Below are 19,663 nucleotides of genomic sequence, written 5' to 3'. Positions count from 1 at the left end.
TATTTGTATAGCATCTTTCATGACATGAAATGCAGCTCAAAGTGCTTTACAGAGAAATGGAGAAAAAAAGAAAAGAAAAGCAAGGCAACGACATTAAAAAACAAGCAGTAATGCAGTACAGTGAGGACATGAATAACAAAACATGAAAGATCAATTAAAAGCAAGGGTGTAGAAGTGGGTCTTGAGCCGTGCTTTAAAAATGTCTACAGAGGCTGCCTGTGTTTGTGTGTGTGTGTGCGCGCGCGCGCGCGTGTGTGTGTGTGTCTCTGTGTGTGTGTGTGTGTGTGTGTGTGTGTGTGTGTGTGTGTGTGCGTGTGTGTGTGTGTTTCCATGTGTTTGTACAGTGCTTGTGTTTGTATGCAACTTTGCGTGTGTATATGTGTGTGCGTCCAGAACATCAGGGACCTTGGCATCGGCTTCGCCGTGCCTTTGGAGGCCTGACCTTGAGCAGTGTGTGTGTGTGTGTGTGTGTGTGTGTGTGTGTGTGTGTGTGTGTGTGTGTGTGTGTGTGTGTGTGTGTGTGTGTGTGTGTGTGTGTGTGTGTGTGTGTGTGTGTGTGTGTGTGTGTGTGTGTGTGTGTGTGTGTGTGTGTGTGTGTGTGTGCGTGCGTGCGTGCGTGCGTGCGTGTGCGTGCGTGTGCGTGTGTGCTCGTGCCGTGCACGCGTGCGTGTGTGTGTGGACTGCTTACTCAGGGCCCCAGAATGCGCTCCCTCCCGTCAAAACAAAGCGTTCAGATGAAGTGCAGCGCGGGCCGTTTCCAGCCAGCAGCGATAATGACGACACATATCCGTGACCTACAAAAAGAGCGTTTATCGCTGGCTTTTGAGCAGAGCTATGGTAAATGGTAAATGGTGCATTTATATAGCGCCTTTATGCAAGGCGCTTTACAGAGATTGTGCATCACATTCACCCATTCACACACACATTCATACACCGATGGCAGCGGAAACCATGCAAGGCACCAACCAGCACATCGGGAGCAATCATGGGTTCAGTGTCTTGCTCAAGGACACTTCGACAGTAACTCTGGGGGAGCCCACAGGGTTCGAACTGGCAACCTTGGGGTTGCCATCCAGCCACTCTACCCCTGAGCCACCACTGCCCCTATAATAATAATAATAATAATAATAAAACTTTATTTGTATAGCACCTTTCATGACATGAAATGCAGCTCAAAGTGCTTTACAGAGCAATGGAGAAAAAAAAAGAAAAGCAAGGTATAAACATTAATAAAACAAGAGCAGTAATGCAATACAGTGAGGACATGAATAACAAAAAAATAAAAAGATCAATTAAAAGCAATGTTGTAGAAGTGGGTCTTGAGCTGTGCTTTAAAAATGTCTACAGAGGCTGCCTGACGAAGGTACAGAGGGAGCTTGTTCCATGCCGACGGCCCGTAGAAGCAAAAAGCTGCTTCCCCGTATTTTTTAGTTCACTCCAAGGCCACCATACTCTTCGCTCTTCGTTCATATGCGGTCCCGGTCACTTCCTGGTTTACCGCTGCAGAAAGAATTTACCCCCAAGCTTTCTATTTTGAAGAAATCCCGGCGCGGATTTTGTTTTAATGGTGGATTCAAATTCTTTATATATCTATTTATCTTCCTTTACATTTTGGGGAAGAATGATTCCCTCCTTCTCTGCACCTCCCTGTCACGACTATGGTCGTGTGTGGTTATGATTAATTATGAGCGTTATGATTTATGAGTGTTATTTTGGATATATGTTTATAATCCATATAGAATTATTTTAGGCCTAGATGTCTTCTAATATATATATATATATATATATATATATATATATATATATATATATATATATATATATATATATATATATATATATATATATAATCTATACCTGAGCAGCAGTGTATTAGACTAACTCTCCTCCCATGCAGAGAGAGTATACTAATGGGTCTTCAGACAGACTGATTGTCATCAGCTGTGTGTCTGGGGTACTCCCGTTGGCCATGACAGTGGAGGCCTGATCCTCCTCCCTGATTGGCTGACGGTCACGTGAGGGAGCTAACGGCCGTAGCTCTCACACTATACTAAGCCCATTCACCCCCAGACAAACACTGACGAAACACTGACCTCTACTAAGGCCATTCACCCCCAGACAAACACTGACGAAACACTGACCTCTACTAAGGCCATTCACCCCCAGACAAACACTGACGAAACACTGACCTCTACTAAGGCCATTCACCCCCAGACAAACACTGACGAAACACTGACCTCTACTAAGGCCATTCACCCCCAGACAAACACTGACGAAACACTGACCTCTACTAAGGCCATTCACCCCCAGACAGACACTGGGGAACCACTGACCACTACTAAGCCCATTCACCCCCAGACAGACACTGGGGAACCACTGACCTCTACTAAGCCCATTCACCCCCAGACAGACACTGGGGAAACAACTGACCACTACTAAGCCCATTCACCCCCAGACAGACACTGGGGAAACACTGACCACTACTAAGCCCATTCACCCCCAGACAGACACTGACGAAACAACTGACCACTACTAAGCCCATTCACCCCCAGACAGACACTGACGAAACAACTGACCACTACTAAGCCCATTCACCCCCAGACAGACACTGGGGAAACACTGACCACTACTAAGCCCATTCACCCCCAGACAGACACTGGGGAAACACTGACCACTACTAAGCCCATTCACCCCCAGACAGACACTGGGGAAACACTGACCACTACTAAGCCCATTCACCCCCAGACAGACACTGGGGAAACACTGACCACTACTAAGCCCATTCACCCCCAGACAGACACTGACGAAACACTGACCACTACTAAGACCATTCACCCCCAGACAGACACTGGGGAAACACTGACCACTACTAAGCCCATTCACCCCCAGACAGACACTGGGGAAACACTGACCACTACTAAGCCCATTCACCCCCAGACAGACACTGACGAAACACTGACCACTACTAAGCCCATTCACCCCCAGACAGACACTGACGAAACACTGACCACTACTAAGCCCATTCACCCCCAGACAGACACTGGGGAAACACTGACCACTACTAAGCCCATTCACCCCCAGACAGACACTGACGAAACACTGACCACTACTAAGCCCATTCACCCCCAGACAGACACTGACGAAACACTGACCACTACTAAGCCCATTCACCCCCAGACAGACACTGGGGAAACACTGACCACTACTAAGCCCATTCACCCCCAGACAGACACTGGGGAAACACTGACCACTACTAAGCCCATTCACCCCCAGACAGACACTGACGAAACACTGACCACTACTAAGCCCATTCACCCCCAGACAGACACTGACGAAACACTGACCTCTACTAAGCCCATTCACCCCCAGACAGACACTGACGAAACACTGACCTCTACTAAGCCCATTCACCCCCAGACAGACACTGACGAAACACTGACCACTACTAAGCCCATTCACCCCCAGACAGACACTGACGAAACACTGACCACTACTAAGCCCATTCACCCCCAGACAGACACTGACGAAACACTGACCTCTACTAAGCCCATTCACCCCCAGACAGACACTGGGGAAACACTGACCACTACTAAGCCCATTCACCCCCAGACAGACACTGGGGAAACAACTGACCACTACTAAGACCATTCACCCCCAGACAGACACTGGGGAAACAACTGACCACTACTAAGGCCATTCACCCCCAGACAGACACTGACAAAACACTGACCTCTACTAAGCCCATTCACCCTTAGACAGACACTGGAGAAACACTGACCACTACTAAGCCCATTCACCCCCAGACAGACACTGGAGAAACACTGACCACTACTAAGCCCATTCACCCCCAGACAGACACTGACGAAACACTGACCACTACTAAGCCCATTCACCCCTAGACAGACACTGGAGAAACACTGACCACTACTAAGCCCATTCACCCCCAGACAGACACTGACGAAACACTGACCTCTACTAAGGCCATTCACCCCCAGACAGACACTGGGGAAACACTGACCACTACTAAGCCCATTCACCCCCAGACAGACACTGGGGAAACACTGACCACTACTAAGCCCATTCACCCCCAGACAGACACTGGGGAAACACTGACCACTACTAAGCCCATTCACCCCCAGACAGACACTGGGGAAACACTGACCACTACTAAGCCCATTCACCCCCAGACAGACACTGACGAAACACTGACCACTACTAAGACCATTCACCCCCAGACAGACACTGGGGAAACACTGACCACTACTAAGCCCATTCACCCCCAGACAGACACTGGGGAAACACTGACCACTACTAAGCCCATTCACCCCCAGACAGACACTGACGAAACACTGACCACTACTAAGCCCATTCACCCCCAGACAGACACTGACGAAACACTGACCACTACTAAGCCCATTCACCCCCAGACAGACACTGGGGAAACACTGACCACTACTAAGCCCATTCACCCCCAGACAGACACTGACGAAACACTGACCACTACTAAGCCCATTCACCCCCAGACAGACACTGACGAAACACTGACCACTACTAAGCCCATTCACCCCCAGACAGACACTGGGGAAACACTGACCACTACTAAGCCCATTCACCCCCAGACAGACACTGGGGAAACACTGACCACTACTAAGCCCATTCACCCCCAGACAGACACTGACGAAACACTGACCACTACTAAGCCCATTCACCCCCAGACAGACACTGACGAAACACTGACCTCTACTAAGCCCATTCACCCCCAGACAGACACTGGGGAAACACTGACCACTACTAAGCCCATTCACCCCCAGACAGACACTGGGGAAACAACTGACCACTACTAAGACCATTCACCCCCAGACAGACACTGGGGAAACAACTGACCACTACTAAGGCCATTCACCCCCAGACAGACACTGACAAAACACTGACCTCTACTAAGCCCATTCACCCTTAGACAGACACTGGAGAAACACTGACCACTACTAAGCCCATTCACCCCCAGACAGACACTGGAGAAACACTGACCACTACTAAGCCCATTCACCCCCAGACAGACACTGACGAAACACTGACCACTACTAAGCCCATTCACCCCTAGACAGACACTGGAGAAACACTGACCACTACTAAGCCCATTCACCCCCAGACAGACACTGACGAAACACTGACCTCTACTAAGGCCATTCACCCCCAGACAGACACTGGAGAAACACTGACCACTACTAAGGCCATTCACCCCCAGACAGACACTGACGAAACACTGACCACTACTAAGCCCATTCACCCCCAGACAGACACTGGAGAAACACTGACCACTACTAAGCCCATTCACCCCCAGACAGACACTGACGAAACACTGACCTCTACTAAGGCCATTCACCCCCAGACAGACACTGGAGAAACACTGACCACTACTAAGCCCATTCACCCCCAGACAGACACTGACGAAACACTGACCACTACTAAGCCCATTCACCCCCAGACAGACACTGACGAAACACTGACCACTACTAAGCCCATTCACCCCCAGACAGACACTGGGGAAACAACTGACCACTACTAAGCCCATTCACCCCCAGACAGACACTGGGGAACCACTGACCACTACTAAGCCCATTCACCCCCAGACAGACACTGACGAAACACTGACCACTACTAAGCCCATTCACCCCCAGACAGACACTGACGAAACACTGACCACTACTAAGACCATTCACCCCCAGACAGACACTGGGGAAACAACTGACCACTACTAAGCCCATTCACCCCCAGACAGACACTGACGAAACACTGACCACTACTAAGCCCATTCACCCCCAGACAGACACTGACGAAACACTGACCACTACTGAGCCCATTCACCCCCAGACAGACACTGGAGAAACACTGACCACTACTAAGCCCATTCACCCCCAGACAGACACTGGAGAAACACTGACCACTACTAAGCCCATTCACCCCCAGACAGACACTGGAGAAACACTGACTTCCAGGGTCTTTCCCCCATCCGTCGTATTACTGTCGCATCCAACTGTTTTGCCTTATTTGTGTGAAGTTGAACTTTTGTTTAGAGACGTTATTCCCCTTCGGAAAAGGAATAACCTTATAGTTTTTGTTTTGAGATCCGTTTATTGTATTTCCTTTGAGTTAACCCATTCTGACCTGAGATCAGATTCTAAAAATGTCTTCTACATCCTGACAGTTTTCTGGAAAAAGCTTATGTTTCTATGTCAGTCGTTCTTCGATTTTTCAAAAATAGCAGACCTACAAGCTCGTAGCGCGCCACTCGGTGGCGCGCTACGAGCTATTTTTCAATAGCTAAAGCATAACATGATGCTAACACCAAAAGGGGTTCCCGCCCCGAGAATGGATTAAAAGCCATTCATTTGTAAACTTGTTGATTATTATAATTGATTCATCATACTTCTGAATAAATTCTTGTATTAAGACCTTGGTCTCGTTTCTCCTCCATATGTTGCATTACCTTTGACCCCATATAGACATATGGTTCTGTAACATTCCCCCTGGGAGCAGATCAGTGTGAACACAGTCTGTCTTCTCCAATCTACAGGCAGCCAGTTCTGTCTGTGTCACTGAGTGTCTCTCTCTCTCTCTCTCTCTCTCTCTCTCTGCAGTGTGAGGGACAGAAAGACTGTGTGTCCAGTCCACTGTCCAGCGTGCCAGGGGGGGACAGGACAGACAAAGTCAGAGTCCAGTCTCCAGTGTCCAGTGTGCCGGGGGGACAGGACAGACTGCGTTTTCCAGAGTCCAGTGTCCCAGAGTCCAGTACCCAGGGTCCAGAGTCCAGAGTCCAGTGTCCAGAGTCCCAGAGTCCAGAGTCCAGTGTCCAGAGTCCAGTGTCCCAGAGTCCAGTGTCCAGAGTCCAGTGTCCAGAGTCCCAGAGTCCAGAGTCCAGTGTCCAGAGTCCAGTGTCCCAGAGTCCAGAGTCCGGTGTCCAGAGTCCAGTGTCCCAGAGTCCAGAGTCCGGTGTCCAGAGTCGGCGGGGGACAACAGCACAGACTACGTGTCCAGACCGTTCCACTCCAGACCACTCCAGACCAGTCCAGTCCAGAACCAGTCCAGAACCAGTCCAGAACCAGTCCAGTCCAGAACCAGTCCAGACCAGACCAGACCAGTACAGAACCAGTCCAGAACCAGTCCAGAACCAGTCCAGTCCAGAACCAGTCCAGAACCAGTCCAGAACCAGTCCAGAACCAGAACCAGAACCAGACCAGTCCAGAACCAGTCCAGACCAGACCAGTACAGAACCAGTCCAGAACCAGTCCAGAACCAGTCCAGAACCAGTCCAGAACCAGTCCAGAACCAGTCCAGTCCAGAACCAGTCCAGAACCAGTCCAGTCCAGAACCAGTCCAGACCAGACCAGACCAGTACAGAACCAGTCCAGAACCAGTCCAGAACCAGTCCAGTCCAGACCAGTCCAGTCCAGTCCAGTCCAGAACCAGTCCAGACCAGTCCAGCAGCATCATGAGCAACATCTATGAGTCTGCGGAGGCCACGCTGGGCTTCATCAGCTCTCCCTGTCTCACTAAGGTGGATCTGAGATCAGATTATAAACATGTCCTCTACATCCTGACAGTTTCATTAGTTAACCCATTCTGACCTGAGATCAGATTCTAAACATGTCCTCTACATCCTGACAGTTTCCCATTCTGACCTGAGATCAGATTCTAAACATGTCCTCTACATCCTGACAGTTTCATTAGTTAACCCATTCTGACCTGAGATCAGATTCTAAACATGTCTTCTACATCCTGACAGTTTTCATTCTGACCTGAGATCAGATTCTAAACATGTCTTCTACATCCTGACAGTTTTCATTCTGACCTGAGATCAGATTCTAAACATGTCCTCTACATCCTGACAGTTTCCCATTCTGACCTGAGATCAGATTCTAAACATGTCTTCTACATCCTGACAGTTTCCCATTCTGACCTGAGATCAGATTCTAAACATGTCTTCTACATCCTGACAGTTTCCGATTCTGACCTGAGATCAGATTCTAAACATGTCTTCTACATCCTGACAGTCATTAGTTAACCCATTCTGACCTGAGATCAGATTCTAAACATGTCTTCTACATCCTGACAGTTTTCATTCTGACCTGAGATCAGATTCTAAACATGTCCTCTACATCCTGACAGTTTCCCATTCTGACCTGAGATCAGATTCTAAACATGTCTTCTACATCCTGACAGTCATTAGTTAACCCATTCTGACCTGAGATCAGATTCTAAACATGTCCTCTACATCCTGACAGTTTCCCATTCTGACCTGAGATCAGATTCTAAAAAGAAATCTTCTACATCCTGACAGTTTTCTGAAAAAGCTATGTTTCTATGTCAGTCGTTCATCGATTTTCTTCAAAAATAGCAGATCTACAAGCTCGTAGCGCGCCACTCGGTGGCGCGCTACGAGCTTGTAGGTCTGCTATTTTTTCAATACCTATAATAAAGCACAACATGATGCTATAACACCAAAAGGGGGTTCCCGCCCCCAAAATGTGTCTGACCAATCAGGTGGAGCTGAGGGTGGCGTCCCGAGGGATCTCGGACCGCGACGCGCTCTCCAAGCCCGACCCCTGTGTGGTGCTCAAGATGCAGTCGCATGGCCAGTGGTTCGAGGTAATGCACGACACGCACGCACGCACAAACACACACACACATGCACATGCACACGCACGCACGCACGCACGCACGCACGCACACACGCACGGCACGGCACGGCACGGCACGCACGCACACACACACACACACACACACACACACACACACACACACTTGCCCACTTCAATGCGCTTCTGAAGCTGCATTCATACGCAGGTGGAACAAATTAACGAGGAACAGCTAAGGAGCAATTAAGCTACGCTGTCAGCGTGCAGATCAGCTGTTTTCGTGGTGTGTGTGTGTGTGTGTGTGTGTGTGTGTGTGTGTGTGTGTGTGTGTGTGTGTGTGTGTGTGTGTGTTGGGAGAGACGAGAGAGATTGATATTTGATAAAGAGCGGGGGTGACGCGCTGCGCTCTGATCGAGACGGATATCTCAATGGTTAATTTTTTTTAATTAATTAGAAACAAATGTCTCTCACAACCGAAGCTCAGATCTACAAGCTCTGATCTACAAGCTCTGATCTACAAGCTCAGATCTACAAAAAGCTCAGATCTACAAGCTCTGATCTACAACAAGCTCAGATCTACAAGCTCACACAGTGCGACCGTGTCGGGATCGAGCTCGCCTCGTAGACAGACAGGCAGGCCTTAAAAAAAAAAAAATGTATTCATTATTTTCATACGCGTGGAGCCGGCCACCTGCGCATATCTAAAATGTACATCAGGCTTAACCCATTCTGACCTGAGATCAGATTCATACGAGGTTTCCACTGGACAACACACTGGTCTGATTAACCCAGTCTGACCCGAGATCAGATTCTAAAAAATGTCAGTCGTTCTTCGATTTTTCAAAAAATAGCAGACCTACAAGCTCGTAGCGCGCCACTCGGTGGCGCGCTATGAGCTTGTAGATCTGCTATTTTTCAATAGCTAAAGCATAACATGATGCTGACACCAAAATGCGCTCCCGTTCGGAATGGCTTAACTGCCTGAACCGGCAGTCACCCCCTCGTTTTTTCTCTCCAATCTGAACACATCCCTGGCGGGACGCCACCAGACCCCCCCCCCCCCCCCCCCCCTTCCCCCGGCGGAAAGCCCTCAGGCGTGATATTGGATGGTTGATTGGCAAAACGTCTGGCAAAGTAAACAGGTGGGACTCTGTCTGTCTGTCTGTGACCGCGGCTGTTGTTGCCACGTTGGCTTGTTATAAGCGACCTTGGGGATTGTTTGGGATTTGCTACAGCGAACCACAACATAAAATACAAACATATAATTATGGACACATTGTTTGGTGCTTGAAAGTCTATAGATGGGTTTACAATAAAATAATAAAATAAAATGCATATATACAAGACATAGTCACATCCATATGACGCTAAAGCATTTTGTGCACATGATGCCACACAGTATATGTAACAGTTTGTTTCTGATTTTGTCTTTTTTCATCTATTTTATTTTATTTATGATCTATGTCCATTATACCGTGTTGCATTAAGCCCCTTATTCTCTGGGTGATTAGGTGGGGTGGGAGCGGCCAGCTTGGGAGAGCTTTTCTGTTTTTTGTTTCGTAATGTATGCATGGATGTACTTGTTGTAACGTTTCTGTCTATTGTATCGCTCTGTATTTGCTGTATGTTGCTGGACCCCCTCGAAAACGAGATGATGCATCTCAAGGGGATATCCTTTTTCAATAAAGGTACATATATACAGTGTGTGTGTATATATATATATATATATATATATATATATATATATATATATATGTATATGTATGTATCCCATTCCAACTGTGTTAATGTGGCTAAAACGAAAACCACAAAAAAAAAATGATTTTGGTCTATTGGGGAGTTTCATTAGAGCCGACTTGTGGGTGAAAATACTGGAAGGGGTCACATATCACACACACACACACACACACACACACACACACACACACACACACACACACACACACACACACACACACACACACACACACACAAAAGACAGTAACAGTACGTTTAATATAGGCTTGTAGATGTATAACTTTTCTTCTCACTCACTTTGTTTTCGGAGTCCCTCTTTGAACACACACACACACACACACACACACACACACACACACACACACACACACACACACACACACACACACACACACACACACACACACACACCTCGCCCACAGATAATTGAAAGGAAATGGTTCGGCCCAATTTGGGACCCAATCAGTGGTTGCAGGTGTGTTGCCTGGCAGACATACTTAATGTCCATGAAGCCCATTTAGAACTGTTCTGTTTGGTGGTTCTGGAAGAAAGCGGCTAAACGGTTCCTGGATGTACTGGATCATGTCACGGGGCCAAGACTTGGACGTTATTTTAACCCATTCTTTGACCTGAGATCAGATTCTAAAACAAAATGTTCTTCTACATCCTGACAGTTTTCTGAAAAAGCTATGTTTCTATGTCAGTCGTTCTTCGATTTTTCAAAAAATAGCAGACCAGATCTGCTATTTTTCAATTGCTAAAGCATAACATGATGCTAACACCAAAAGGGGTTCCCGCCCCCAAAATGGATAAGAACAGATATTTTAAAACTCAACTAAAAGCAAAGAGTAAAAAGGTGAGTCTTAAGCTGTGTCTTAAATATGTCTGTCTGATCCGCAGTGGTAATTTATTCCAGGCTGTTGGGCATTTGTGTGTGTGAGCTGGCATTTGAAAATATGGCTGTGCTGTGGTGTTTCATACCAAATGAAAACACGACTTCCATGTTCTGAACCGTCAAGAAGAGATTTGAGGGCAAAGAGCCATCTTGCAAAAAGGAGAGTCATAATTATGGCTTTGGGCATTTTGTGTGTGTGAGGTTTTGAGAAAGCCTTTTATATTCTTTTGAAAAACGTGTTAATAATCACGAAAAACTTTTTTTATTTCCAATATTTGGAATGTGAGAGAGAGAGAGAGAGAAGGAGAGAGAGAGAAGGAGAGAAATCATTCTTATAAGCCTTAAGTCTTCCTGTGCGCGCGTGTGTGTGTGTGTGCGTGTGTGTGTGTGTGTGTGTGCGCGCGTGTGTGTGCGTGTGTGTGTGTGTGCGCGTGCGTGCGCGAGAGTCACTGCTGGTTATCTGTCGTATACAAAAGACCCAGTTGTTTGTTGTTGTTGTGCTTCTGCTGGATATCGCTGAATGGTTCTGAATTGTTTGCTGTGCTCCTTAACTATAGACTATACAGACTGCTGTTTGTTTGCTGTGCTACTTAAAGGACCACTTCACCACTTTTCAACCTATCTTCATATAATAGGTCCTCACTAATAATCATGAAAAAATGGCACGATTTTTTTCTACTCAGTCTGTGTCTCATAGGAGGGCTGTGGGCAATTTAGAAACCGTCTTCCAGTGACATCATCATTAGGCCGATTGGTTTTTTTTAAACGAGATCTTTTTACAAAAATATTTCGATTTTCATTATCGTGAGAACGATGGCTTCCATTTTCGCATTGCAACTTTTCAGGACTAGAAAGCCTGCAGTTTATATTATCTTGTATTTCCCATTGATGATGTCACTGGAAGACGGTTTCTGAACTGCCCACAGCCCTCCTATGAGACACAGAGTAGAAAAAAATTGCACAATTTATTCATGATTATTAGTGAGGACCAGTTATATGAAAATAGGTTGAAAAGTGGTGAAGTGGTCCTTTAACTATAGACTACAGACTGCTGTTTGTTTGCTGTGCTATCCTTAAAGATGGAGTGCCACCATTTTTTTCCACCCTAAAACATGATCATCAGGTATTATTACAATATATGGGGAAGAACTTTTTTCCAAAAAGTGTACAGTATTTGTTAAAATCATGCTTTTATGTGGACACACGCACCAGTTCATTAAGTATGCCTGGTTTGCCTGGTGGGTGGTGATGGGTGGTGATCCACCTGAACTGAAGCCGCACCCACAGCTGTTGTTGTATGATAAAGGGGGAGGAGTTAGGGGAGGGGCTGATAGTGTGGTGTCACTATATTACTGTTTACTTCATTGGCCCGTTTGACTGTCAAGGGTTCAGCCTCCAGGAAGAAACCCTAAATACAAAGTTAATACACCATTGCACATAAAAACAACTCCAGGGTGTCTAATGAAGTATACTGTCACCTCATAGACACATGAAAAACTGGAAAAATACAAAAATTGTGGCACTCCATCTTTAAGCAATAAGCCACGAGAGGTCTCAGGTTACCGGGTATTTTACACTGGCTGAGGGCGTAGGCAGACCCCGACGCGCAGCCTCCACTAAGGAAAGGCTTTCTAGTGACACAACCCGCCTTTTGTTTCGGTGAGTAGCAGAAGCATTCTTTTTATTTACGCCAAAGAGTATAGAGGCTGGTCTGCGTTCATGCGAGCGGCGGAAGTTGAGAGTAACATAGCTCTAATGCGCGCATTAGAGCTATGGACCAGAGCTATACCGTTATAGCCTATATCCTGTGTTTGATTGTATTTTGAGTTCACCTGTGTCTACAGGGCCAGATTAACACCTCTGAGGGCCCCTGGGCACTGAAGCTCGAAGGGCCCCCCCTTCACCCGTGCGCAACATTTTTGCTGTTTTTTGGAGCCGTTTTGGGGCGGTTTTATGCCGTTATATTGGCCTATTTCCGGTCGCCTACCCCCCCCCCCCCAGAGTGACAGCCAATCTAGCGCATTGTTGCTGCTTTACACACACAATTTGCACTTTTCAGCTGCCCTTCTCACCAACAAATGCAACAATAAAACACTGATCTTTTTAGACACCATTTATTTCATTCGGATTAGCAGGGACATTTTCTGTGAAAATGAAAAAAACATTATTATTATTAATTTTTTTGAGGGGCCCCTGGTGCCCAAGGGCCCCTGGGCACGTGCCCAAAGTGCCCATATGGTAGATCCGGCCCTGTGTGTCTAGTTACTCTTTGTCTATTTATAAACCCCAGTTTGTTCAGTCCCTTTAATGTCAGATCCTCATTTCATGTCAGCTGTGTTTACTGTGTCCCTTGTTTTTGCCCATGCCCCATTTTATGGGAACTTATAGTTTAACCCATTCTGAACGGGAACCCATTTTGGTGTCGGCATCATGTCGTGCTTTATAGCTATTGAAAAATAGCAGATCTACAAGCTCATAGCGCGCCACCGAGTGGCGCGCTACGAGCTTGTAGGTCTGCTATTTTTTGAAAAATCTAAGAACGACTGACATTTTTTTAGAATCTGATCTCCGGTCAGAATGGGTTAATCAGACCCAGTGTGTGTCCGGTGGAAACCTCGTATGAATCTGATCTCGGGTCAGAACGGGTTAATAAACGTCCTGAACTGTGAATCTTCGCCTGCCTTTTTTGGTCGTACTGCTTTTGGCTCCTCTGATCGCCCCCTGACAGCGATATGTGAGATATAACTCACCGCTATCAGCTTCCACCGTCTCTATTTATACGTTGGTGCGGGGAACAGCTTGCCTGCAAGCACGACTTTATATATCCGTCTGGAAAAAGAATCACCAATTATCACGTTGAGAGGTGCAAAGCCATGCAATAATGACTGTGTGTGCGCGCGCGTGTGTGTGGGTGCGTGTGTGTTCATGCGTGCGCGGGTGTATGTGCGTGCGCGTGCGGAGCGCTCTGAAAGAGCTACATCCGAGGTGTAAAAATCTCTCCAAACGAGCTTAGTTGTATAAAACACCTCATAACACTTTATTGGGGGGAAAAGTCAAACTGCTCATTTAATCCATTCTGACCTGAGATCAGATTCATACGAGGTTTCCACTGGACACACACACACTGGTTCTGATGAACCCATTCTGACCTGAGATCAGATTCTAAAAAAATGTCAGTCGTTCTTTGATTTAAAAAAAAATAGCAGACCTACAAGCTCGTAGCGCGCCACTCGGTGGCGCGCTATGAGCTTGTAGATCTGCTGTTTTTCAATAGCTAAAGCATGACATGATGCTAACACCAAAATGTGTTCCCGTTCAGAATGGTTTAATCCATTCTGGGTGAGAACTCCCCTTTCGGTGTTCTAAGCATTATGTTATATGCTTTAGCTGTTGAAAAATAGCAGATCTATACAAGCTCGTAGCGCGGCACTCGCTTGTAGGTCTGTTAATTTTCACGATTAAAAAAAATAGCAGATCTACAAGCTCGTATAGCAGTGCTTTTTCTCTCTTCATTTATTTTTTTTACTTAAAATCTTTATCCCATGTGTCAATTATCTAATGTAATCCTTGGCAATACACTTCCTCTGCCAAACTGAGGGGGGCAGCGGACTGAACTCGTGCTTCCTTCTATGCATGAGGAGTCCAAGCTGCTTCTTTTCACCTGAGTTTCCCTGGTTGGACGTAGCGCGTGGAAGGAACACGTTATTCCAACCAGTTCCTTTCCCCTCCATCAGGCTCCCCGGCTGGCCAGGGGGAGGCAGTTTAGAGAACAGGATTACTGCATGTTTTTTGTGAGGGTACCTACCCTAGGGGACACGGGGAGAACATGTGAGGGTACCTACCCTAGGGGACACGGGGAGAACATGTGAGGGTACCTACCCATAGGGGACACGAGGAGAACATGTGAGGGTACCTACCCTAGGGGACACGGGGAGAACATGTGAGGGTACCTACCCATAGGGGACACGAGGAGAACATGTGAGGGTACCTACCCTAGGGGACACGGGGAGAACATGTGAGGGTACCTACCTAGGGGACATGGGGAGAACATGTGAGGGTACCTACCCTAGGGGACACGGGGAGAACATGTGAGGGTACCTACCCTAGGGGACACGGGGAGAACATGTGAGGGTAACTACCCTAGGGGACACGGGGAGAACATGTGAGGGTAACTACCCTAGGGGACACGGGGAGAACATGTGACGGTACCTACCCTAGGGGACACGGGGAGAACATGTGAGGGTACCTACCCTAGGGGACACGGGGAGAACATGTGAGGGTACCTACCCTAGGGGACACGGGGAGAACATGTGAGGGTACCTACCCTAGGGGACACGGGGAGAACATGTGAGGGTAACTACCCTAGGGGACACGGGGAGAACATGTGAGGGTACCTACCCTAGGGGACACGAGGAGAACATGTGAGGGTACCTACCCTAGGGGACACGAGGAGAACATGTGAGGGTACCTACCCTAGGGGACACGAGGAGAACATGTGAGGGTACCTACCCTAGGGGACACGAGGAGAACATGTGAGGGTACCTACCCTAGGGGACACGAGGAGAACATGTGAGGGTACCTACCCTAGGGGACACGAGGAGAACATGTGAGGGTAACTACCCTAGGGGACACGGGGAGAACATGTGAGGGTACCTACCCTAGGGGACACGGGGAGAACATGTGAGGGTACCTACCCTAGGGGGACACGGGGGAGAACATGTGAGGGTACCTACCCTAGGGGACACGAGGAGAACATGTGAGGGTAACTACCCTAGGGGACACGGGGAGAACATGTGAGGGTACCTACCCTAGGGGACATGGGGAGAACATGCAAACTCCACACAGAAAGGCCCTTTCGCCAACCCCGCCTCGCGTATATGGGCACTGATGACTCAATGGGATTCGTCTAATGTGGGTGTTTTCCCGGCCTCGCTGTGATCCAGTGTTGTTTTTGGCAGCAAATTTCTATTTCAGTTTAGTCATAGTCTTTGGACTGAAACTTCATTTAGTTTTAGTCACATTTTAGTCACCTGGAATGTCTTAGTGTTAGTCTAGTTTTAGTCGACTAAATGTCATAAGATTTTAGTCGACTAAAATGTATTTTGGTGGGCATTGATGCCGTCGTAAGGACTGTTTTTACACTTGCTGAAAATAGCCGATCTACAAGCTCACAACGCGTCGCAGCGCGACGCGTTGCTGTATTTTCAGCATGCAACCAAAGTGTAAAATGACTTACACTGGATCTCTTGTCCACTAGTCCCTTCCTAACATTTTAGTCTAGTTTTTATTTGTCAACAAAATCGTCAGTATATTTAGTCTTAGTTTTAGTCATCGTAGCTTAGTCTCCATTTGTTTTTGTCAGTGAAAATAGGGCAGTCGACGAACATTTTTCGTCTTAGTTTTAGTCGACGAAAACAACACTGCTTTTTAAACCCATTTTGGTAACCACTTTTGGTGTTAGCGTTATGTTATGCTTTAGCTATTGAAAAATAGGTCTGCTATTCTTTGAAAAAATCGAAGAACGACTGACATTTTTATAGAATCTGATCTCGGGTCAGAATGGGTTATAATCAGACCAGTGTGTGTCCTAGTGGAAACCTCGTTATGAATCTGATCTCAGGTCAGAATGGGCTAATAATGTGGGTGTTTTCCCGGCCTGGCTGTGCTCCCTCGTCACACGCAGGTGGACCGGACGGAGGTGATCCGCAGCAGCATTAACCCCGTCTTCTCCAAGATCTTCCTGGTGGACTTCTACTTCGAGGAGGTCCAGAGGCTCCGCTTCGAGCTGCACGACATCAGCTCCGCCCACAATGGCCTCCGCGACGCAGACTTCCTGGGAGCCATGGAGTGCACCTTAGGACAGGTGAGTGTGGGGGGGCGGGGGGGGGGGGGTGGGGGAGGAGCCATGGAGTGCACCTTAGGACAGGTGAGTGTGGGGGGGGGAGGAGCCATGGAGTGTACCTTAGGACAGGTGAGTGTGGGGGGGGAGGAGCCATGGAGTGTACCTTAGGACAGGTGAGTGTGGGGGGGGAGGAGCCATAGAGTGCACCTTAGGACAGGTGAGTGTGGGGGGGGAGGAGCCATGGAGTGTACCTTAGGACAGGTGAGTGTGGGGGGGGGGAATTAAAAAACTTCAGTGCACTGTGCCTTTAACCTGACGCTGCCATATCCAAGAAGCTTGCTACACAAATGTGTTTCACAGCTTATTGGGATCTGGGATCGCGGAAGCAAATCTGATGACGGGGCTGTTCCTTTTTTTCAAGATACTTGGTAGATGATTGGATGGGACCGTCTGTCTATCACCGTGTGGGCGTGCAAACACAACCAATCATATTGACGTGTCTATATAGCTTCACATCCGGTTTTGCACATATCCCGCCCTTAGCTCACGCTGATTGGTTCGGTACGGAACGGATTTTTGTCAGCTCAACTCCCTGAGAGATCCCAGATGAGTGCTGTGTTGGGGAACATGGTTACCCAATACCGCCCCCATCTGGCAGAGTCAGGTTACTGTGCCTATACACATGTTGCGACCGAAGGTCTCAACATGTGTAGGCACAATGCAAGGAATAAATGCATTCGCCATGTATCCGAAGGAAGTCTGATCCAATCACTTTTAGATTTCTCCAGTTTTAATCCTGAGTTTAAGTTTTGTTGTGTTCAAGATCTGATTTTAGGCCATGTTTAAGCCTCCAGGAAAATCCGTGTTGAGGTTCTTAATCCACTGTTTTTCATTAAAACGTCTTTGTCCTAAAAACTGTCCAGTTGGGATTGTGTTGAAGTCCAGCGCATTTTAGAGCTTCAATGCCGTGAGCCATGAAATGTTGCACAAATCTTGTGGTTGTCTTTTTAGATTTAGATTTTTTTTTAATGTTTTAGTCCAGAGGTGGGCAACTTTGATGATGGAGAGAGGGCCAATTATATTTCCGCACTCACTCCAGAGGGGCCACAGACAGTGCATATTACTGTTGTAGCAAGAATAGCCGATCTACAAGCTCAAAACGCGTCGCATTTTGAGCTTGTAGATCAGCTATTTTTTGCTAAATTTGAATTTGAAAACCTGAATATCTTTTTTGCTACTTTTCAATTGGAATCCTGTTAAGTTTATGAACTGTTAAAGGGACACTTCACCCTTTTTACAAAATAATATATGTTAATGACGTTTAGAAGCTTTAGAACACTTTCCTGGGGGTCTTTATGTGTGTAATATGTGGTTTTAGATATTTGTCTCCACCAGGCCGAAGGCATGGGGGGAGAGTATGTTTTGCACTCCGTCCGTCCGTGTGTGTGTCCGTCCGTCCGTCCGTCCGTGTGTGTGTCCGTGAGCAGCTAATCTCGGCCACCGTTAACCTGGTCGATGCCAAATTTTGCACACACACTCCCTGGATGCCAACGATGAACCTCTGCCCCAAAATTTCCAGAACGGCCTGTTATAGCGCCACCAGGAGGCCGCTTTGTGCAAAACAAGTTTTTGCACAGTACACCTACAGATTTTGTCCAAACATCGCGCAAATTGGTACACAGTCTCTCTAGAGCCATTCAACGAAACGGGTCTTTCAGATTTCTCAGACTCCATCCTGATTGGTTAAGATTGGCTTCCAAAGTTCACAGGAGTGCTCAATTTCAAACAAAATGCTGCAAATTATGAACACATCGCGTGATTTCCGTGAAATTGTGCACGCACATTCCCACTAGGCCGAGGACGAAATGCCACATGAACAATTTCAACTCAGCCTCAAGGTGGCGCTATTCCTATCCTGGTGGAGACCTGTGCCCAGAAGGGCACTTTTTCTAGTTTAGATTGTAGCAGTGAGCCCAGTGTCTCTGATGTCATGGACACTGGTCTCACTACCTTCCTGGACTACAATTCCCATAATTTTTTGGTGCACTGCTCCTCATTGTGGATAGGGGGAGTGCTGTCTTACTGAGACAAAATGTAGTCCAGGAAGGAAGTGAGCCCAGTGTCCATGACATCAGAGACTCTGTGCTCACTGCTACAATCTAAAATATCTAAAACCACACATTACACACATAAAGATCTCCAGGAAAGTGTTCTAAAGCTTCTAAACGTCATTAACATATATTGTTTTGCAAAAAGGGTAAAGTCTCCCTTTAACATAACTACATTGGACACAAAAAGACAATAACATTTTAATACTAGTCATTAAGTAGCCTACTAGTCATTTAATACTAGTCATTAAGTAGCCTACTAGTCATTTAATACTAGTCATTAAGTTCTAGTCATTTAATACTAGTCATTTAATACTAGTCATTTAATACTAGTCATTTAATACTAGTCATTAAGTACTAGTCATTTAATACTAGTCATTAAGTACTAGTCATTTAATACTAGTCATTTAATACTAGTCATTAAGTACTAGTCATTTAATACTAG

General features: G+C 46.9%; 1 protein-coding gene across 1 annotated transcript in view; it reads left to right on the top strand.

Annotated features, from left to right (window-relative positions):
* Window positions 1-7,489: 7,489 nt before the first annotated feature.
* Window positions 7,490-19,663, top strand: part of LOC310872472 (copine-4-like) — a gene marked incomplete at both ends in the record, with an annotated part of 83,186 nt that continues 71,012 nt past the window's right edge. Inside the window, 3 exons of the mRNA XM_083784371.1 lie at window positions 7,490-7,555; window positions 8,542-8,646; window positions 16,952-17,131. Coding sequence (XP_083640497.1) covers window positions 7,490-7,555; window positions 8,542-8,646; window positions 16,952-17,131 — 351 coding nt within the window. The remainder of the gene's footprint in view (window positions 7,556-8,541; window positions 8,647-16,951; window positions 17,132-19,663) is intronic.

Source organism: Protomyctophum parallelum, assembly GCF_964188405.1.
Source record: "Protomyctophum parallelum genome assembly, chromosome: 1".
In the NCBI taxonomy this organism is placed as follows: Eukaryota; Metazoa; Chordata; class Actinopteri; order Myctophiformes; family Myctophidae; genus Protomyctophum; species Protomyctophum parallelum.
This window is presented reverse-complemented; position numbering and strand designations above follow the sequence as displayed.